Source organism: Ceratotherium simum, chromosome 17 (assembly GCF_057802395.1).
Source record: "Ceratotherium simum simum isolate JZ-2026a chromosome 17, ASM5780239v1, whole genome shotgun sequence".
In the NCBI taxonomy this organism is placed as follows: Eukaryota; Metazoa; Chordata; class Mammalia; order Perissodactyla; family Rhinocerotidae; genus Ceratotherium; species Ceratotherium simum.
The window spans coordinates 47,596,556-47,619,502 of NC_141916.1; the positions used below are offsets into that span (position 1 = coordinate 47,596,556).

A 22,947-nucleotide genomic window follows, 5' to 3' on the forward strand; every position below is an offset into this window, starting at 1 on the left:
CTGCACAAAACAGCAGCTACCAGGCTCCCTCCCTGCCTCTCTCATTCAGCCCTGCCTGAGGCCTAGGGATGGGGCTAAAGACATCTAGACATGCACACTCAAGAAATCCTGTGTGTTTCTGTGGTTTTGCCCATGAGCATAGATATATGGGCATATAGTAAACTACGTTATGAGAATTTCCCCTCCTCCCAAAACGTGGAGCATATTTAAAGGGTGGGGCTGTGTGGTGGGATAGGGACAGGGAGGTAGGCGTGGGATGGTCTTTGCGTTTAATGATATATAAAAATTACATTTGTATTTAAAAGTAACAGTAAGTTGATAATAGGGGAATTTGGAGCCCTAAATATATGGCCTGATTTGTATTTAGATACAAGACCTCAAGGAAATATTTTTAAAATATTTTTATTTACCTGAGAGTGAAATAGACAAATGGCTTTAATGAGCACTGAAGGGGGTGTAATGCTGTCCGTGGTGCTGAACACTCTATTGTCTCAGATGTGCCAAGAGGGCTCCAGAGAGAGGTTAGGAACACCTTGCCATGTTAGGGTACTGATAATAAGAAAGAAAGAGAGGGGCTGGGGAGAAAGCATCATTTCCCTTCCTACTAAGCAATTCTGAATGCTCAGGATAAAACGTTCAGATGAAAAATAAAACAAAAAAAAAAGTGGAGAAGGAGAATGCTGGAAGTTTGGGTGGTTGAATCTTTTCCTTTTCATATGGAGATTTTTGGTCAGAGCCAATCAGGTTGGAGATTTCTGCTGCTTTGCTCCTGAAAGGAAAAGTGGGGGAAGGGAGAGAGAAGATGGCCACATTCTCCCCTTGAGCCACATGATCCATTTCCCATGTGACACATTCCAGAGCCTTGGAAAGGAGAAGGGAGGGGCACCAAGAGAGTGGGGCTGGGGGCGGAAAGATGGTTTAACAGTCAACCCTGCACAGCGTCATCTTGTCTTCCTACCAGGAAGCAGACTATGAGCCAAGGGGAAGGCAGAGGACAGATATGAACGTGTTCCCAAGCTTCTCTGGTGGTTTATGGCATTCTCCAAACTCCTATGCAAGGGCTATTCCTGACCAAGAAGACCCAAGGAGACCATCTCTGAAATCAAGTCCAGATGAAGGTATGTACTACAGATCCCAAGATATCGTGGCTGAAATTCGGCTCAGAGGACATAATATCTTCTTTTTTCCAGGCAATTTGGAGATTTTCTCCTGGCTTAGATGCTGGTTAGGGGCTTTAGATTTGTTACAGGTCCGGAAAAAATGCCTAGGTAGTTCTGTAAAATGAATAATTCACCAGCATAAGTGCCTGTTGAAGAAAAATTAGATGGAAATTGTGTATTGTGATAATTAATGAAACAAAGGACTCATTGATGAAAAGCATATTTTTTTCTTTAAATTTCAGAAAGAGGAAAAAAATAGTACTGAAACCAACTAGATTTTATTGTCACTGCAATGAAATTCTGTTTCCTCCCTCTTCAGCTGCTTATTCTGTGCCCATGTTCCCGGAGGTTACTGACAGTAGCTTAGGGAGGGTGAGTGGGCAGGTGTGCTCTTTCTTTGTGCTGTGCAATTGTCTTCCTTCTGATGTTTCTGATACCCGGGCTGCTTGTGACTGTTTCTAGCTCTGGTTTAAGACAGTAGACTGGCAACGAATTCCAAATCTTATAGAATAACTCCTAAGAAGGCCCCCAGGAAGTTCTCAAAGGGATCTTCCAAAGTTACAGGCTAAAATAATCTGCCATGCACTCAAATCTTGGTATCTTTGACAATTTCTACCAAGCACAAAGAGGGGAGCTGGCAAATTTAAATTTTATTTGGTCTTTATCTAACAAATAGTTATAAAGTTCTTGCTGTGTGCAAGGCATCATTCTAAGCCCAAATAATCAGTCATTTAATCCTTATATTAACCCTCGGAGGGAGGTATTATTACCACCCACGTTTTAGAGATAAAGAAACTAAAGCACAGAGAAGTTAGGAAACTTTCCCAAGATCACACAGCCAGCAAAGAGTAGAAACAGGATTTGGATCCAAGAAGCTTGCCTCCAGAGCCCATGGTCTTAACCACTGAACTACGCTGCTTCCCTGCTCATGTTATTTCAAATGATGTCAACAGTTGATTTGGCTACAAGTTTTGTTCAGCTGACGCTACTAGAAGATTGACTCAGCTTGCCTGGCTAAAACAGGTCCCCAGTGAAATCTATATTTAATCTTGAATTATCCCAGTAATTCCCCAATAATCCCAATTATAGAATTATCCCAATAATTATCCCAATAGTCCCAGTGGTCACGTTCTGTACCCCCAAATAACCCAGTAAGTAATTGCCTGTTCTTCTCTTCTCCTTGTGCTGTATACATATCTGGTAGTAAAACACTGTGTTACTATGGTAATTAGATGTTGTCTAAAGGAAAAAAAAAATCTAGAATTGCATCATGGTTGATTTTTTTTTAATCGAACCTAGAAACATTCTCTCATCCTCAGAACCTAGTAACAAGACCAGCCCAAGCATATTGTCTTTAAAAGCACTTACCTGGTTTTCAAAATAAAATAAATAGATTAAAAACTAATAAAATTATGAACACAAACTATAACTCAAACCAATTAGATTTATTGTTTTAAAATAATATTGTCATACTTTAAAATAAGGAAATAGATCTCTCTCTTTGCAAATTATTTTAGGTTTTTAAGAGAAAAAGAGGAATTTTGCTTTTTTTAACTTCTGGAAATTTCTGATATATAAGGATTTCCTCCCTTTGGTCTGTGTAGTTTCCCTTCTGGCCCTTGACAATAAAAGATGACTGATCTCATTCTTATATGCTGTGGGAAAATTAAGAGACGTTACTAGGTCTAAAACACAAAGAGAAAGAAAAAGGATAGGACTCTAAAACTTGTAAAATTCTTCATTAATGAGGTGTTTCCCTTCAGGGTTTCATTGAAAAATAATTTGAAGAGTAATTGTGTTCCCTACAATATTAAACTTTAGTCCTTTTGAATAAGCCTTTGATCCCTGAGTAACACTCTTACAGTATTATAGTTATCTGATGTGAGCTTATTGAGAGAAGGGACTGTATCCTTCCATCTTTGAATTTCCAGATCTTACTTAGCACCAGGCCTGTTTTATGGTAAGCTCTCAATATGCATTTGCAAATGAAGAGTGGGAAGACTCAAGACTCTGACGGCATTCTGATGGAGCCAATTTGGGGGCCCATGCCTGTTTTGCTTTGCATGTGTTTAGAGGGAGGATGGTGAGGAGGTAAATATGTAGTAAGAAAGAACTTGGCAACAGTTAAAATTATGCCTGAAATTTATATATGCTAGTCCATGACCCTGGAGCAGTAGCAAACTGGAGTTCAAGAAATATCCATAAAGTCTTTCCTGGGGATTACCAATCCCCCTGACATTTTACTTATATTCAGAATGAAGTTCTCCTGATATTTTTGTTTATATGGAGATGGAGGCACCCCTAAACAGTCTCATACTCCTCTGACTGACACCATCTCCCAACACTGAAGCAGCTCTCATTGGGTTGAGAGTGAACGTCTTGAAATGTCGATTCCTGCCCCACGCAGTCCTCTCCTACTCAATCATGGCTCCCAGTCCCCAGAACACTGCACCAAGAGCTCACAGGACCACAGGACTCCTCCCTGGGGAACGCTGGGATCTTCAGTGTCAGCATGAGTTGGCGCCAGACTGCCTTTCCCCAACCATGGCAGTTAGGACCTGGGTGCAAAAGATTGTCTCAGGGAATCTTGAAAGCTTGCTTAGGATTTGAATTCAGGTTAGCAGGCTAACTAGGCTTAGAATAGTCACCTTTCCTGATAGTTTACACAAATATAACCTATTCTATTATTTTTTCCATCTAATTAAGTATTAAGGAGAGGAAGAGCAGGGTTTGTGGATAGAGTGTGGGTCCTTGAATCCTATCCACTCATCCTCCAGTGTTGCCTGCTGAGTGAGCTGTGCAAGAGAAACAGCCATGCAGGAAGCATGGAGCAGCTAGGCAGGTGCTGCGTGCCCGCTGCGCTCACTCAGGACTTCTCGGACGGACAGGGCTAGTGCACACAAGAGACTTGGATCTGGAAGCCTAGCTGGGCTTCCTACCCCTCCCTCTCAAATCTAAAAGTGGGCAACCTACTCAACCAGCTGAATAGGAAAAGATAGAACACAAAGAGAAAGTGCAGAGGCTTCTCCTTGGGGAGAGGCCTTGCCAAGTACACTTTCAACTTGGAGGCTAGGAATGAGAGAGGAAAGAAGAGGGACAATGAGCATGGCTGAAGGATAGGACAAAGTGATGCCCGGATCCTGCCTTTCAGATACGGTAACTTGCCCGCTGCTAGTAAACCCTGCGAGATGAAGTCACACACAGCAAGTAGAGCCAGGATCTGAAACCAGGTCTTTCTTTCTTTCTTTTTTTTTTTTTTTTAATAATTTTATTTATTTTTTTCCCCCAAAACCCCAGTAGATAGTTGTATGTCATAGCTGCACATCCTTGTGGTTGCTGTATGTGGGACTCGGCCTCAGCATGGCCAGAGAAGCGGTGCGTCAGTGCGCGCCCAGATCTGAACCCAGGCGCCAGTAGCGGGGCGCGCACACTTAACCTAAGCTAAGCCACAGGGCTGGCTCTAAAATCAGGTCTTTCTAATTCTGTGCTCCTTCCACTCTATCACAAGTGAAGTTCTTTCCTCTATGTTCTTTAAAATATATATATCTTTGGATATTAGATTAATACAAATATAGTTCTAAAAAAAAGATCCATGTCAAAAATAAGTAAATGCGGTAAATAAATAAATGTATGGTGTCTTAAAAAATACAAATACAGTTCTAGAAAATATAGAGAAGTATAAAAGTATAACAAAAATAAAAATCAATCATGATCTTGTCACCTAGAAACAACCACTATTAAAATTCTGGTGTATTTCTTCTCGGTCTTTTTCAAGGAATATAACGATAATGAAAGCAAACATTCATGGAGCGCTTGCTGTGTTCTAGTCATTGTTCTTAGCTCCTTTCTTGTATCTTTTATTTTACTCTCACAACAAATCAATAAGGTGGGTACTACTATTATCCTAATTTTACTGGTAAAGACACTCAATAAGCACAAGACGTTAAGTAACTTGCCAGTGGCTACACAGGTAATATGTGATTTGAAACCCAGGCAGGTTGGCTTTAGAGTTTCTCAACCTCAGCACAATTGGTATTTTGGACCAGATACTTCTCCGTTGTGGGGGGCTGTCTTCTTTCTTGTAGAATGTTTTAGCAGCATCCCTGGCCTCTACCTACCATGTATCAGTAACACCCTCCTCCCCAAGTCTGACAACCAAGAATGTCTCCAGTCATTGTCAAACGTCCCCTGGGAGGCAAAATGACCTCTGAACCACTGCTCCAAGAGCCTATGCTCTCAACCACTGCATTATACAACCTCTTCATATTTAAAATGTACATATAGTTATTTTCTTCTGCATCTAAAGAAGGAAATACACCTTCACATTTGGGTGCTCTGAAACCTTCCTGGAATGTCTATGGCTTTATAGATCATAGGTAGGAGATTAGTTACTTCCAGAAAAGTGCTCATTCGTAGACTTTTATAATAGGCTTATAGTATCCCACCATTGTCCAGTGTTTCTCTCTCACATTACCTTTTCTGTGATCCTCTATGTCAGGCACCCTTAGCCTTCAAGCATTCAGGTTTCAGGTGTACACTTATGATAGAGCAGGACAGTGCTTATCAATCACAGTGTCAAAATATGTCCCAAACAGTTGCCAATAATTGCTTGCTAATAAATAAAGTACCAAAGTTTGCCAATGATTTATTTTTAAAAATTAATTAGAACAAATTTAAGGGTATCTATATAATTATTTTCTTTTCAACGTGATTTCTTAGGTCGAAGATTAAGTGTTGGAGTTATAGGTGGAGCTCCTAGAGTGGCACATAATTCTGGACATCCATGGGAGTGTGTCACATGAATGAGCACATTTGTCATGTCTGTCTCTGAAAAAGAAAGGTTGAAAATTGCTAGGTGATTGAGGTCAACAATTGCTGAGGTGCGGAAAGGATTAAAATGAGAAGCACTGAGAAATGATAGCAGTAGCATTTTAACTTATAAAATGTCTAAAAATATGTGGCACTAAACTATATATTAACCACATGAAACATGCAAATACATGTTCAACCATATTTTCTTGTTTTTTTTTTTCTTTTTTTTGGTGAGGCAGATTAGCTCTGAGCTAGCATCTGTTGCCAATCCCCCTCTTTTTTGCTGAGGAAGACTGGCCCTGGGCTAACATCCATGCCCATCTTCCTCTACTTGATATGGGACGCCGCCACAGCATGACTTGATGAGTGGTGCCTAGGTCTGCACCTGGGATCCGAACCTGTGAACCCAAGGCTATCGAAGCGGAGGTCACAAACTTAACCACTACGCCACCGTGCCTGCCCAGTCCAACCATATTTTCAATGACATCTGATTACATATAATTGCATAAATTGTCCATGAAAAATACACATTAATGCAAATTCAAATCTAACTTCTGCTCTATGAACTTGAAGATGGTTTTCTTGGAAAACCCTGACTGAAGATAGTGGTACAGATCAAAATTTACCCAGAATTTTGATGTGAATTTGATGTGAGACGGACTGTAAATGCTTCTGTAAAACAGAGTTCTTAGTGACTCCCTGTTCAGTGCTTATACTCAGTTCTTCACGAGTCCTTTTCAAATAGCTGTAAGTCACATCTACTGTACAGCTCTTTGCTCTGAGTGCAGTGAAACTGGTCTTTGCCTTCCCACCTCTTTCCTATTTAAATCACACTACTAGAGACGTTGACACTGAAATCAGAGGTTGGAAATGAAACTGATCATTTACCTCCAAACAACTGTTTGCCTCTACTGTAACTCAATGAGCACACAGCAGGTACTCAACAAATGTTTGTTGTACTGAATTAAATTGAGTCTGGTGAGGAGCAAATTCCTTGACCCAATTGTTTTCTTCAGAATCCAGAAGACCCCGTCCTGGGAAGAGAGGTGTGGAAAATCGGTAGAGGACAGTGAGGGGTTCTAGTAAGTGTTCCTCCCCTCGGAGAGCTTTGATAGTAGGTAGAATGGAGAGCAAACACAAGTGGCAGGACTTCTTTGATCAGACCACTTCTTGTAAGGAATCCTCAGTAAGAGATTGTTGGCACGTCCGGGATAATTGTTGAGGAGGGCTTGGTTGGCCCCTAGGTAAAGTTCATCTCTCCTTTGGAGACCCACACTGCTGACCTGGGGTGTCAGAGGCTCGCGGCGCTGGGCCCAGCAGCCCTAAATAACTTCCCTCTCCTCCAATCAAAGTGCACTCTCCGGATGAGCTCTCTGCTAGGGGAAAGTGGTGGGTTGTAAGTTAAATGAATGTGTGCTGCTCATTCCAGGTAATAAGGTCTACCTGTCAGTTTTAGTTCATAGAGCTAAAACGACCTTAGAAATCAGCTAGACCAACTCATTCATATTGTAGACCTGGAAACGGAGATTCAAGGAGATTGATTTACTTAAGGTCCTTACACTGCTGCTAAAAATAAGACTTGGGGGGCTGGCCCCATGGCGTAGTGATTAAGTCCAGCACTCTGCTTCAGTGGCCCGGGTTCACGGGTTAGGATCCCGGGCGTGAACCTACACCACTTGTCAAGACATGTTGTGGCGGTGACCCACATACAAAATAGAGGAAGATTGGCACAGACGTTAGCTCACGGCAAATCTTCCTCACCCAAAAATAAAAATAAAAATAAATAAGACTTGGTTCTCTTGACTTGCTGTTCAATGCTTATGATCAGAATTAGAACTCAGGTTTATTAGCCCCCAGTCCAATGTTTAAGGGGAAGTAGAAAGCACTACACTCTTTAAGCTTTTCAGAGTTTCTAGTATTCTAAATGCTGGTTGGGTAATGGAAAGTGATAATATAAATTTTAGTCTGGTATAAATTTTATATTTTTATAAATTTATATTTTTATAAATTTTTATATTTTTATAAATTTTTATATTTTTATAAATTTAAAATTTATATATTTTATAAATTTAGGCTGGTATAAATTTCAGTCTCTACACTCAATTATATAAGAAATGCTATATTGAATTAGCTTCTATTTTTGCTGTAACAAATTAACAGAAATTTAGCGGCTTAAGATAACAGCCATTTGTTATGTCCTAGCTTTGCAGGTCAGAAATCTGGGTGGGCCTGGCTGGTTTCTCTGCTTAGAGTCTCACAAGGCCAAAATCAAGGTGTTGGCAGGACTATGTTCCTTTTTAGAGGCTCCAGGGATGATTCCCCTTCGAATCCAGTGCCTTGTGGTTGTAGGACTAAGGTCACATTTCCTTGAAGGCTGTCAGATGGGGGCCACCCGTAACTCCTAGAGGCCTCTCCCTGATTCTTGCATGTGGTTCCTGCATCTCAGAGCCAGCAACAGCTTGTCAATTCCTTTTCTTTCTTGGAATCTCTCTCTGACTTCTGCTGCTGCTGCATCTCTCTGCTACCAGCCACAGAAAGTTCTCTGTTTTTTGGGTTTCGTTTTTTTTTGTTTTTTTGGTGAGGAAGATTAGTCCTGAGCTAACATCTGTTGCCAATCCTCCTCTTGTTGCTGAAGAAGATTGGCCTTGGGCTAACATCTGTGCCCATCTTCCTCGACTTTATATGGGAGGACGCCACAGCATGGCTTGATAACCGGTGCATCGGTCTGTGCCCAGGATCTGAACCCGTGAACCCGGGGCTGCCGAAGCAGGGCACGCGAACTTAACCACTACGCCATCGGGCTGGCCCCAAAAGTTTTCTGTTTTAAGGACTCATTAGATTGGGCCCACCTAGATAATCCAGAATAATATTCCCATTTTAAATTCCATAACCTTAATTATATATGCAGAGTCTCTTTTGCTATTAACATAACATATTCACAGGTTCCAGATGTTAGGGGGCGAACATCTTTGGAGGGCCATTCTGCCTGCTACACACCTTATTTTCTTTAAATAATGGCAAGGCTCCATCCTACCAGGCTAGTAGGAAAGTCGGTGACAAACATTACTGGGACTTTCTTCCTCTTCCTAGGTCTTGGGGTTCTTACTTACAACAAAATATATGGGGTGGTCCTTCTAGCCTTGGATGCCTCTGATGATAGCTGAGATGTAGTTGTGGTCCGAGCTGGTGCGGGTCCTTGAAGGCTGGTGGATATGCTGCTTTGGGAACACCTCTGGGGTGGTGGATTCTTTTCCCAGGGAGGGAACTCTATGCCTTGGATCTGCCTCCCAGCTGCACTCCTCCATTACCACCTGTCACTTACCTGGAGCACAGTGAGGAAGTGAGGCAAGGGTCCCAGGCCTACCTTTTAAAAAAACAAAACCAAGAAACAGCTTTTTTGAGGTGTTATTTACATACCATAAAATTCACTCGTTTTAAATATACAATTCAAAGATTTTTGTTAAATTTATAGAGTTGTACAACCCTTACCATAATCCAATTTCGGAACAGTTTCATCATCTCAGAAAGATCTCTTGTGCCCAGGCAGTCCTACCTTTGGCGTGGCTCCAGGGGGCAGAGCCACATTCCTGGTTCAGAGGTTCTCATTTCTCCCTCCTCCTCTCTATGGAAATTCTCTCAGGGAACGCGGCTTCCAGAAAACAAAAGCCAAGGGAACAGGTTTATCTCAGGCCCAGTGATACAACTCTCCTCTAAGACAAGGCAGCACTCAGGGTGGGGGTTCATTCTCAGGATAGGATAGGCCGCATCCTGCCTCTGTGGGAGGCAGGGGAGTCTTCCAGTGGCGCCTCGGGGGCAACCGCTGACTCCGTGGAGCAGCGACCTGCAGGGGCGTGCGTCAGACCTCCCTTTCCCCTGCTTCCTTCCTCCTCCAAGCGGAAATGAAGGTATTCTTTCCTCCCAGCTTAAAGGACCCAGGGGGGACATGGTGTGGAGTAGGATGGGAAAATAGGGGAACCAATCCTAGCACAAGAGTGGAAGGGGGTTTCCAAAGGCGCTTTGTCCCTCTAGGCCCCACCTACCCCTTTTTTTCTCTTCCCTGCCCCCATGTGATAGTTCATTTTGCCTGCAAAGATTTGGCCTCAAGGAGAGCAGCCCATCACAAGAACAGTCCTAATGCCAGGCCTCAAGGAACCTCAAGGAACATTGTTCACAACGTGGAAGGTGACTGGGGATCCAAGGCAGCTTGGTGACCAGGTTCCTTGTCATGTCATTTGTCTGCGGCAGGAGCCTAGAGAGTCTATCTTAGATGACCCCGTTCTTCTCTGTCTCTGCTTACACTGCTTCCATTGCTTCCCTGACCACCCAGCCCTCCTACCATGCTCTCTTAGAACAGCCTGCTCCTTTCTGTCATAGGACTTACTGTCTTTATTTGTGCTTATTTATTACTCTTCTCTCCACCCCACTAGAACTAATTAGACGATGATCTTCATAAGGTAGGGACACAGTTTTGTTTGCCATTGTATGTCCAGTTCTTAGCACAGTACACTCTGTTACATAGTATGATCTTAATATATATTTACGGAATGATGAACGAATTAATGAAAATGAACAAAGAACCTGAATAGACATTTCTCCAAACTTATATATTCAACTGCCACCTGGATATCTCTACTTGGATATCTAATAGGAATTTAACTCATGCCAAATAGAATTATTGATTTCCAGCTCCCCAAACTTTTTCTCCCCCCATCTCAGACCCTCAGACTTAAGAGTCGGCCCTCTCCCCTAACCCCATCGCACATCAGCAAATCTGCTGGCTCTGTCTCCAGAATATTTTCAATATCATCTACTTTCTCCACCTACACTGCTACCACCCTGGTCTTGGCTACCATCGTCGCTTACATGACTGTAATAGCCTCTTAACTAGTCTCCCCACTTCTACTCTCAGCCACCTACACAGCAACTAAAGTTGTATTTTTAAAACATAAGTCAGGTCATACTCATATCATTCCTTTGCTTAAAACCTTCAGTGGGTTTCACTGCAGTAAGAATAGCATCCATGCCCTACAGTGCTATAGGTGATCTGACCCCTGCCTACCTTTCTGATTAGATCAGGAACCATTTTCTTCCACATTCATATATTCCAGCCACATAACAAGCGCCTTCCTGCCCCTGGGTCTTTGCACTCATTGTTCCTTCTGCCTGGAATTCTATTCTAATTTCCATGTGGCTGGCTTCCTGCCATTGGGGTTTCAGCTGTAGTGTCAGTTCTTCAGAGAACCCTTCTCTGACCGCTCCCTCTGAAATGAGACCCTGTATCCGTTAGGAGGCTTTTAGAGGCAAGTAACAGAAAACTCAAAGTGGCTTAAGCCTAAAGGAACTTACTGCCTGTTTAATAAGAAGTCTGGAGGTGGGTGCCCAGCAGCACCACCTTGTCAGGGCACCGGCTGGCATCTTTGTGAGTCTCAGCACTTCCCTTGACCTCATAAGATACCACCCAGTGCCCTGACATCTTCACACGATGGTTTACAAATGCAGAAGTGAGCGGCACCCAGGCCCCTAAGAGAGAACACTCCCCACATGCCTCTTTCCTTTTATCAAGAAAGAAATATTTTCCCAAGAGCCTCCCAGCACCCTGCCAGGAGACTTCCCCCTGTCTCAGTGGCCAGAAGTAGGTGATGTTGCTGTGACCACCCCTAGCTGCAAGGGAGGGCGGGAAGTGATTATCTTGTCTTTTTAGCGTCTTGAGAGAGGAAGGCAAGGGAGGAGTTGGGAATGGCCATGGGGTAACCATCCAACCATCTGCTATTCCCTTTCCCATCCATTCTTGGTCCCTCATTCTGCTTTATTTTTCTCCATAGCACTAACCATTTCTTTATTATTTATGTATTTGTTTGTTTAGCTGTTATTTGTTTCCCCCACTTGAGCTCCATTAAAGCAGGGACCTTGTCTGTTTAGTTAAATTCTGTATCCCCAGCAATTAGCACAATCCTGGCTCATACTAAGTGATAAAAAATATTGGGTAAATGTGTTATTAAAGACTATTTTGCGTATACCATCGTAACAAAATAGTCATTTCTTAGGGTGAAGTTTCTTGGTGTTTATTTCTCTTTTTCTTTTCCATTTTATATGACTTGACAGATTTTGTGTGAACAGCAGAGAGACAGGGAGGTTCACTATTGTTAAACCTGGCTCTGCATCCCTTCTGCATAGAACTCTACTAAGTGCAGTTGGGTGAGAGATATTGGACGGTGTCCTTTGTACATACCCCCAAAGAGGTGCCAACGTTGTGGCACCTGGCATTTCCTCCTGCAACATGGTTTGCAAAGAATTTTGGGGGGACTGCAGCTCCTGGTCAGCATAAACCTGCATGTAGGGTAAAGCTCGGGCTCCTTTCTGGTATATTCCTTTGGGTAGGGTTGTTCCGATACTAGCCATCCCTGCACAGAACTGTCCAGTAGGGGAAGTTGATCTCCCTCACCTTCAGCCCTTCCCCCTTCCCCCACCCCTTCCCATAATGGCCCCCCACATTCATTCTCTCTGATACTGACTGACCTCATGGCTTTTGTTTTTGGCATCTCTTCTGTTTTCACTTGCACTAAGATCGTAGACCTCAGAGATAGAAGGAGTCTCAGAGATCACTACTCTACTGATCATATGTAAAAATATTTACCCTTTAAGAAGCATTTACATTTGAATAGGGACCTTGACTTTAAAAGAATGATGCTGTAATGGCAAGAGAAGTTGGAGGGATGGAAGCCTTCCTGGTTTCCAGAAATCATGCCAAGGATGTTGACTCTGTTTATTTCTGATATTTTAGAATTCATATGAAGGACAAAGAAAGGTAAAGGTGATAGAAGAGTAATAGTTCCTTAAATATAGATATTTAGAGTTTCTGACCCAGAAATGTTCACTGGCTGTTATGGGCTATCTTGAGAAGTTAGAAGAGGCTATTTTGAAAACTCCTCTCTGTTTAGAAAATCATGGTGCCCTTGAAAGAATAACCAATATCCAAAGAAAAAGAAGGTGTGCCCAGTCTGATCTCAGGAAACTGCTTGATCCCAGTTGGGAAACAGGTTGAAAGGCACAGAGCTGGAAATATTATGGAGGAATATTTATATATATGATATAACAGGAGGAAAGGGAAGAGGGGATTAGGGAGAAAATTCCAGGCTTATAAGCCTGTGATACTAGGAGTCTCAGATGGTGGAGGGGCAACTGTTTTCACTAAAAGTAGGAGGTTCTTTTGCAATTATTCAAAATTATCTAATGGAAATAATTTAAGCCGAATAGATTCTACATACTTTTGAGAAAGACATATTCAATTCAGTTATATTACCTATTTTGGTTTAGGGTATAGAAAAAAGTATCCATCTCTGGCTGATACGTCACTAAAAAATCATCCCTAACTTGGAGACAGGTTGTGTTCATTTGTTTGGACCTCAGTGGTTTTCCCCTAAAAACAGTGTTGTGAATGATGCTTGGGTGCCCAGGCTCCTTCGCAAAAGCCAATCACCCTTAACAAAGCTAAATTATATGACTCATGTTGTATTATCGCCAGAGTGTGTGATGTGTGATGTGGTTACTAAAATTTGCTTGTCATATGGCTTATAAGACTTTCACAGGCTGACAGAAGTAAGAGTGCTAATTTTTTGTGTGTGTGTTTTGGGGGTTTTTTTGTGAGGAACATTAGCCCTGAGCTAACATCTGTTGCCAATCCTCCTCTTTTTGCTGAGGAAGATTGGCCCTGGGCTAACATCCGTGCCCATCTTCTTCTACTTTGTATGTGGGACATCTGCCACAGCGTGGCTTGATAAGCAGTGCATATGTCGCTGCCCAGGATCCAAACCCATGAACCCCAGGCTGCTGGAGCAGAGTACGAGAACTTAACCACTACACCACTGAGCCGGCCCCAAGAGTGGTGACTTTTTTTTTCTTTTTTTCTTTTTTTTAATTTTTTGTTTATTGCAGAGTGGTGACTTTTTAAGCACATGCCATGTGCAGACACTGAGCTAGATGTTTTCTAGAACTACACAAGGATAAGACATATTGAGTGTTTTCCTTGTACCAGGCAGATTGACTTGTATTAACTCATTTAACTCCTGTGCATATATTATCTCATTTAATCCTCATAATAATCAAGTGAATAGGGACTATAATCCTCATTTTGGATAAGAAAACTGGAGCAGAAGAGGTTTAGATGACTTGTCCTGGGTCACACAGCTAGTTAGTGAGTGACAGAGGTAGAATTCACACTTTAGCTATCTGACTCCACAGCCTACATACATAGCCACTATGCACTATTCCTATATCGTGACATGAAAACTAGATGGTTTTCAGCAGAAGATTATGTTCTGGATGTAGGTTTGTCAGATTTAGCTAAAAATACAGAACACCAGTTCAATATTGTATGGGATATTGCATGGGACATACTTATGCTAAAAAAGTCTTTATTATTTATCTGTAATTCACATTTAACTGGGAGTCCTATATTTCATCTGGCGACCCTATCTGGTGGCACGTTATAAGAACATGTCTCACCCGCTCTGGTTTTCCTGTTCCCCCACCATGGGCATGCTGGTGGCTACCTGGGCCTTATGTGGTTCTATAAAACACTTAGCTCAGGGTCCACAGCAGAGCCATCGCTCAGGGCCAGAAAGCAAGATAGCCACTCAAGAAGTTTCCGAAGAGCCGATGTGGCCTCCTTAGCCATTTGTAAATTCACGGATGTGTGTAAGTTCAGGACTTCGGGATAGGTTGCCCTGTAAACCCTGCCCTACTGGAAGTGGTGGGCTGGTAAATGTTTAACAACTGGCTTTGTGGGGAAAAACCTGATTTGTGGTGTTTGGCAGTTTCCATGGTGTGAATATTCCTACCATGGCCGATTCATGATACCAACCTCATGTCATTGAACTTGGAGTTGGGAAGAAATGTGCACAAGTGGCTCTGCAGAGCCCATGCAAGCCAGCCCAGCCCACCACTGGTCCAGGCATTTCTTATTTTCATATGTAGGCAAATCAAGCCTACATAACAATGAAAGGTTTAAGAGAAATCTACCACCATGGTATGTTCTAAATTATAACAATTAAAATTTAAAAGAGACAATTTTCTGCTTGGGGTAACACCATTGATCAAACTGTTTCCTCACTTCAATTCAAATTGAAGTCTGGAGCTCTACTTTCATTCTTTAATGAAATTAATTCTTTAATGTTTAAAAGGCAACAGTTAATTATCCATCATAATGAATTTCCAGTTCTCTTCTATTCTTTATTTTGAAGAAAGGCTGTATTTCCAGACCAACATGTCTACTGCACTTTTGATGCTAAGCTTCCATGCAGTATACGGTGGGAGTGATTTTTTCCCCCAAATGTTCACTGTGTCACTTATTCTGAGCTAGCATATTGAACAGATGTATCTGTGGGTAGGCAAGAGGCTGTGGGGGAATAACTTTATATTCCTGTGTTTGATTGAGAAGTCAAGAAAAACCTGTCCATGTGCAGCCAGTTTGACCCTCTGAATTCAGATCCAGCTCTTTATGGCCTCCCTGGGCACGAAGCCCAGTGGTGGTTAAGAGCATGGGCTTTGATTGGAGTGAGGCAATCCTGTGGTGACCACTTTCCAACTGTGTGACCTTGGGGAAGAACTTCAGTTTTTTTCGTTTGTAAAACAGGGCTAATAATATTACCTACCTCAAAGGGCTATATGAAGTACCTGATACATAGTAAGCACAAAATCAGTATCAACTCTTGGAAGGATTAATGATATAACTACTGTCATCATTGTAAGTAATCTTACTGCTCGTTAATAAACAGCCTTATGTATCTATTTAGGTCCAGCAGATACTTCCCATTCTACGGAAAATGTTCCTGTTGTTTTTCCCAACCAAATTATGTAAAAATTCAACATTATAAAAATTCTAGTTTGACATTAAGTTTTTGAACAAATCTCAGAAATAAAAACGGTCTTGCTACATTATGAGAATGTCTGTGAATCTTTATGATTTCAGAAGGGGGAAAAATCATTTGTTAGGGTTTTTTGAGTATAGAAGAAACCTACCCAGCAGTTGCTGCACATAGCCAGGAATAGCCCCTGGCAGAACTGTGAAGTAAACCAAGTTTGTCATCTGTGCCCCTCTGTTCCTCTTTGTGGTCCTCTCGTTAGTTTCCAATCTATTCATACATTCACCCATCCGTCAAAGTATGATTTTCAAAAAGTTAAAATTATGACTCTCGTACAAATACAGAATGAACGTATGTCAAGGATTTATTAACTTATTACCAAAAGTGCCAATGAAATAATAAGGCTGGTTCCAAGAGCTTTTGAAGAAATGGGTGTGGGGTTTGTTTTCGGTTTTGTTTTTCTAAAAAGAATGTCAGCGGGCCGGCCCCGTGGCTTAGCGGTTAAGTGCGTGTGCTCCGCTGCTGGCGACCCAGGTTCAGATCCCGGGTGCGCACCGACGCACCGCTTCTCCGGCCATGCTGAGGCTGCGTCCCACATACAGCAACTAGAAGGATGTGCAGCTATGACATACAACTATCTACTGGGGCTTTGGGGGAAAAAATAAATGAAATAAAATTATAAAAAAAAAGAATGTCAGCATAAGATTGCTAGGTAGACACAAAACTGGTTAATGTCCTACAGGGCAATAAGTCCATAACCTTTAGGGTTATTTTTTCTGCTAGACAGAAATCTGCACGTTAACATGTAACTTCACAGTGTCTGGGCTCTAGTCATATAGTAAAGAACAAAATCAAGCACAGATACATTCTCCCAGAGAATGAAATAATCCTTGGGGAAGCCCATTTAACAATGTCCTAGCATGACATTAAAAAGATTTGCTATACTCTCTTTTGCCTTATTTTCAAATATTGGATCATTTTTATTGACGCATCTATCCATTTATTTATTCAATAAACCTTTCTTAATATCTTTATGCCCCAGGGATGCAGAGATAAAGACACAGTCCCTGTCCTCAAGGAACTCAACCTAATGGGGGAGACAAACATTCAAAATAAAAATTACAATACAAAGTGATAAGACATATTTCCCTCCCTGGCTGCCCAGGATCCCATCATTACAGAGGTCTACCCAGCCCTTAGTTCTAGACCATGTCAGCCCATCCACCATTGTCCTCACCTGTGTATTAAAACACATCTCTTAGGGCCCAACAGATGAATGATTCCTCTCTTAGATAATATCTTGATAGAGATATATTTTAATAAAGGCCTTCAATACTCAACCCAGTGGAGTATCACATGACAGTCTCAGAGCTGGTTGGAAAGAGAGAGATGGAGCAGGAAAGAGGTGAGGATGTCTTTTCCTGTTGCTGCTAAAGTTACTGCATATGGGTGACCCAAACATAATTACTAATTAAGCAGAAAGACTAAATTACTAATTTCAGAAACTCTCCCTTGAAGATGTATTTCTTTCCAAATTAATGGATCAGGGGAGACCTTTCTGAAATCTTACTTAGGGACCCTAGAATTTAGTTATAATATGGCAGACTATTTTTTCTGGGAGGGGTGCTGGAGCCTGTGTAAGGACACTAAACTCCCTTCACTCTCCCTTAAATGAGAGTTCTGTTTCACGTAGCAGTTGACCTAGGTGACTTGAATTTCACCTGCTCTCATCAGGAGTCCTGTGTTCCCGTCTCCATGGCCACCAGTGTTACACTCCCTGAGAATACACAATGGTTTTCTAGCTCTGCATTTAATTCTCCTAGCAGAGCCACCTAGAGTAGGAGTCATGTATTTCAGTTCTGTCCTTATGGATTCAATTCAGTAAATATTTAATAAGCAATTATTAATGCAAAGAACTTCAGTGGAAAAAGAATAACACCCTCCTCCCAGGAGCCCACAGTTTAGTTGGGGAAGACAGAAACATGGAAGTAATTCTAAACTGGTGATTCTTAATCTTGGCTGCACATTGGGATTATCTGGGGAACTTTGAAACCTCCCAGGGCCCAAGCTGCACTCTAGACCAATTAAATTAGAATGCCCGGGAGAAGGACCCAGGCATCAGTATTTTTTTAAGCTCTTGGGAGGGTCCGATGTGTTGCTAAGCTAGAGAACCATTGCTCTAAAGCAAAAGAAACTTGGAAAATGCTGCAGGAAAGGACTAACAGAGTGCTGTATGAACAAGGATACCACAACCATTCTGGATATGCTTGTATTTGTATCCACTGTCTGACCACAGTTCAGCCCATGAATGCGAAAAATATAGCCTCGCGTAACCATGGGAAAAATTTAGGTCAGTTTGATTGTAGGGCATTTAGAAACTATATATCTGGGAGGTGTGGTCTGCAGGAAACTATGTCTCTCGGGGGAAAAGGGCCCCAAAAAGATGGACCCAGAAAGATGACCTCCAAATTCATTCCACATGCTATCTCTCTCCCTTGAAATGTTTTTTCTTTATTCCCTTGTCTCCTGAAGAAGACCTAGTCATCCTCCAAGCCCCAGCTGAAACCTCACCTCCTTTTTGAAGACTTTTTCTTCCTCCTATCCCAAGCAAAACTGGGTCCCCGTTTTTCTCTGTTAGCTCCTTGTCTGTTTTTAGCAGTTAATTATAATAATTATGGAATTTAGTTATAATATGGCAGACAGCTTATTTTTACATTTACCCATTTCTGGGCCTTACTTATCTTTATTTTCTTAGTACAGTGTCTTGGTTTATTGAATGAATAAACAGAGCTGCAGCAATTTTAGGTCGAGTCAGAAAAGTCATGCCATCATCAGGGGAGACGTAGACTCAGGAACTCCTTGGGCTCCCTTGTCCCATGTCTGAGCATCGGGATCCTCTGCTTTCAGTGGTGGGGCTGGAGAAATCGGCAGACATGCTCACTGGTGGAAGTAAAGTAGCTGGAGGAAATGGTGGAAGAAGGCCTTGAAGCGCTTTCCTTGTAGAGGTGAGCAGGAATTTCATCTGCAGAGTTTTGCTATGAGAGGAAGAGAGAAACAGAAGGAAGTTCACAGGTGTTAAGGTGTGTGTATTGAATACAAAAAAATGTGCGTGCCACCAACTTCTGTTTTATTTAGGTCACAGGCATCCCTAAAAAGTTTAGAACAGCTCTTTCTGTCTGGGAAAATTGCTCGTCTGTTTTATTTTTCAACTTTAAATCTTTAAAAAAAATCTTTTTGGCATTTTGTAGGTTTTACACATATGAAGGTGAGAAGACTATTTCAATTTAGTAAGTACAAGGGTCATGCGTTCCAGATTTTTCTAGGACAGTGCTAATTTTAGATCTTAGGTTCTGTTTTCAGACTGTATCCTGATTTTTTTATATGGAAAGTGTGGTTGCTGTTCTTACGATTGACTGTCAACCGGCCAGTCAGGCTTAAAGGTCTTTTCATAGTCAAAATGTCTAATTATCTTGCATTTCTCTTTGAGAAATTAAGTAGGGCTGCCTCACGAACAAAAAAGCCTGAAGGTAACATGGAACTGGCATTCAGCACGTTGCCCTGAGCTCTGAACTTTTATTCACTGTGGTTTCTTGGTGAGGAGGGTGTATTTTAACACTCCTCTCCCTACCACAAATTAATGCGAAAATCCTTCGAGGAAAAATGGGTTGTTAAGAACCGTTCTTTCATTAAGAACTGGTCTTTCATTAAGAATTGGTCTTTAAAAAAAAAAAAAGAAAAAACTTTATAAAGTAGAGGAAGATGGGCACAGATGTTAGTCCAGGGCCAGTCTTCCTCGGCAAAAAGAGGAGGATTGGCGACAGATGTTAGCTCAGGGCTGATCTTCCTCACCAAAAAAGAAAAAGACCTGTTCTTTAATACCACCTCTAAAACTTCAGAAACGTTTCTTTATGAGGGGTGGTCACAGGAGCCCACCCACAGGGACACTTGGCCCCGCGAGAGCCTGTTGCTGGAACGCCCTGCCCCTGTGCCACAGGCCAGAAGGAATTGCTCTGGTTGTTATGGATTCAACTGCTGTGCTTTCTTTTTCTGTTTCATAGATTCAGACCAAATTAAACCTTAGTCATCTAACTGCGACCAAAGTCACCTCAATTTTAATTGAATGGCCCACAATTATACAGTCTTTTTACCTATTAAAAAATATAACTTTTTTTATCACATTCGGTACCAAAAAAAAAGGTAAAATAAATGCTAAACTTTATAATATTCTTTTATATCTAAAGATCATAAGCATTTAAAAAGTTGCTGAGTAACAGTTCTAATTGGTTGTTTTTAATCATCTGAATGCCATAAGGTTTCTAGTAACCCAGTTACATTCTTTAGAGGACATCTTGTATGTTCTCCAGTTAGTATGTCATTTTATGAAAAAATAACAGCAGGATAGCATCAAAATATGTCACTGATAGGTGGCAAGCTATTAGCAAATGAACCACATCATCTTTTGGAAAAAGCAAGCTATTTTCAGATGTCATTAAATTAGGAGCTACTTCTGGGTCATGCAGAAGTGTTATGGTGCTCCATGTGCTTCCATAATGCTTCTGCCGTGGAAATTCTGCAGTAAGTAAGAACAGGGCCCTTCCCGGTAGCCAGCCAGTCTGTATTCACAGATTCCTGTTAGCTATTTCCATAGCTGCCATCTGTATGTTTCCATCTGCCCGTTTTCGTCTCTTGCAGCCTCATTACTTGAGTGTTACGACATTCAGGAACTTCTCAGATAATTGCCCAAAATTCCAACAGCTCTTCAGTTGAGGGTAACACCCTTACCATGAGCCAGATTTGAGCTCCCGAACCCTCCGTGATCCCCAGTGAGTGAAGGGAACAAGGATATGTTTAGGAGTGGGGCTTGGTATGAGTTCTCCCACATTTGACCAAGGGTCAAGAGAGGAGGAGGCCAGAGAGAGCTTGAGCTGGGCTCAGCTAAAACAACTCCTAAAATGAAAGAGAAATGGGGCCAGAGCTTTTACTGGATAGTAGACATGTTTTCCTGCCAAGGTACAAGTCCTACTCATTGACAAATGACAACCAATCTAAGTGTCAAATAAGATTGTTAGCCTTAGGAGTCAATCTGTATAACACCATTTTAACAGGAGGCCTCATTCTTCTTTTCTTATCCAGAAATAAGAGGAAAAAAATGAAAATGGTTTTTGCTCACAAAATGGATAACAGCAAGCTGCCTCTGGTTATTCCTACGCTTCTGGTGCCCCTCCAAAGCCACAGCTGCACTGAAACAGCTACACCTCTGCCAAGCCATGACCTGATGGAATTCTACGAGAAGCACGGTTGGAGGAGCAACAGAACAGACCAGCAATATGGACGGACCCCCGGGGAGGTGGCCACAGCCAGCATTTTCTTTGGGGCCCTGTGGTTGTTTTCTATCTTTGGCAATTCCCTGGTGTGTTTGGTCATCCACAGGAGTAGGAGGACTCAGTCCACCACCAACTACTTTGTGGTCTCCATGGCATGTGCTGATCTTCTCATCAGCGTTGCCAGCACGCCTTTCGTCCTGCTTCAGTTCGCCACTGGACGGTGGATGCTCGGCAGTGCAATGTGCAAGGTTGTACGATATTTTCAGTATCTCACCCCAGGCGTCCAGATCTATGTTCTGCTCTCCATCTGCATAGACCGGTTCTACACCATCGTCTATCCTCTGAGCTTCAAGGTATCCAGAGAAAAGGCCAAGAAAATGATTGCAGCATCGTGGATCTTTGATGCAGCCTTTGTGACCCCCGTGTTCTTTTTCTACGGCTCCAACTGGGACAACCATTGTAACTATTTCCTCCCTTCCTCTTGGCAAGGAACTGCCTACTCTGTCATCCATTTCTTGGTGAGCTTTGTGATTCCATCTGTCCTCATAATCTTATTTTACCAGAAGGTCATCAAGTATATTTGGAGAATAGGCACTGATGGCCGAACAGTGAGGAGGACAATGAACATTGTCCCAAGGACGAAAGTGAAAACTATCAAGATGTTCCTCATTTTAAACCTGTTGTTTCTGCTCTCCTGGCTGCCATTTCATGTAGCTCAGCTGTGGCACCCCCATGAAAGAGACTATAAGAAAAGTTCCCTTGTGTTCACAGCTATCACATGGATATCCTTTAGTTCTTCAGCCTCCAAACCTACTCTGTATTCAATTTATAATGCCAATTTTAGAAGAGGAATGAAAGAGACTTTTTGCATGTCCTCGATGAAATGTTACCGAAGCAATGCCTATACTATCACAACCAGTTCAAGGATGGCCAAAAAAAACCACGTTGGCATTTCAGAAATCCCTGCCACGGCCAAAACTATAACCAAAGACTCAATCTATGACTCATTTGACAGAGAAAGCAAGGAGAAAAAGCTTGCTTGGCCCATTAATTCAAATCCACCAAATACTTTTGTCTAATGTCTCAGAATTCTTTCAGTTATTGTTATGCGCCAGAGATTAAAAAGCTTTATAAAAACAGTATTGATATATTTTTTCAATCAACTTTTTGAGGGAAGCGTTTTAGTTTGTTAAAATGCATTCACTTATTGATTCGAGTTTTATTTTAGTTGCTTTTTGTTTTAGGGGAGCACTCACCTTGAGCCTCAGTCAACAGTCCTTTTTTACTATATTAGTTACATGCATAAAAAAGAGAATGCTTTCCTACTGTTTATTTACCATTCGGTCCAAAAAGCATAAACCGTACACACAGTCTTTGATTAATGACTCAGCCTAGTTTTATTCTGTTTCCTTTTTCTCCTTCCTACTGAAATTTTATAACTATGGGCTTCTATTCCAAATGAAATCCCTGTGTCACACATTTCAGAGACGTGTATTTCTCCTACTAAGCACATTTAGGAAGTGTTAATATTGTATGTGTTTTTACATTACCTTTTTCCAAGTAACCACTGTCCAGATCTGCTATGGAAAGTATTCCATATACTGGAATTTGCTGGGCAGTCTTCCGTGATTGAATTTTAATCAGGATTCTTAGGGAAAGAAAGCTATAGAGTTGCCTAATTTCTTTCTCTCTCTCGTTTTCATTCTCTCTTAACCTAAGCAGCTGCTGATGCCTTGAAAAATTTGAAGTCAACGTAATGTTTTTCTTACATCTGTGTCCCGTCTAGGCGGT

The 22,947-nt window shown here is 41.8% G+C and overlaps 1 protein-coding gene and 1 long non-coding RNA gene across 2 annotated transcripts; one reads left to right on the forward strand and one right to left on the reverse strand.

Moving 5' to 3' along the window:
* The first annotated feature begins 880 nt into the window (after positions 1–880).
* Positions 881–22,295, forward strand: GPR19 (G protein-coupled receptor 19). Its single transcript, XM_014791334.2, has 2 exons — positions 881–1,118; positions 20,966–22,295. The coding sequence occupies exon 2, from the start codon at positions 20,982–20,984 to the stop codon at positions 22,233–22,235; it is 1,254 nt and encodes a 417-aa protein (XP_014646820.1). The 5' UTR covers positions 881–1,118; positions 20,966–20,981; the 3' UTR covers positions 22,236–22,295.
* LOC147914795 (uncharacterized) lies at positions 5,793–9,828 on the reverse strand. Its single transcript, XR_015554991.1, has 3 exons — positions 9,462–9,828; positions 9,083–9,336; positions 5,793–5,987 (listed from the first exon to the last, which is right to left on the reverse strand). It is a non-coding gene; the product is annotated as an uncharacterized LOC147914795 (long non-coding RNA).
* Positions 22,296–22,947: the final 652 nt, after the last annotated feature.

Excerpts from the sequence above, each read along its gene's own strand:
- GPR19 (XM_014791334.2), top strand. The coding sequence starts at position 20,982 with ATGAAAATGGTTTTTGCTCACAAAATGGATAACAGCAAGCTGCCTCTG.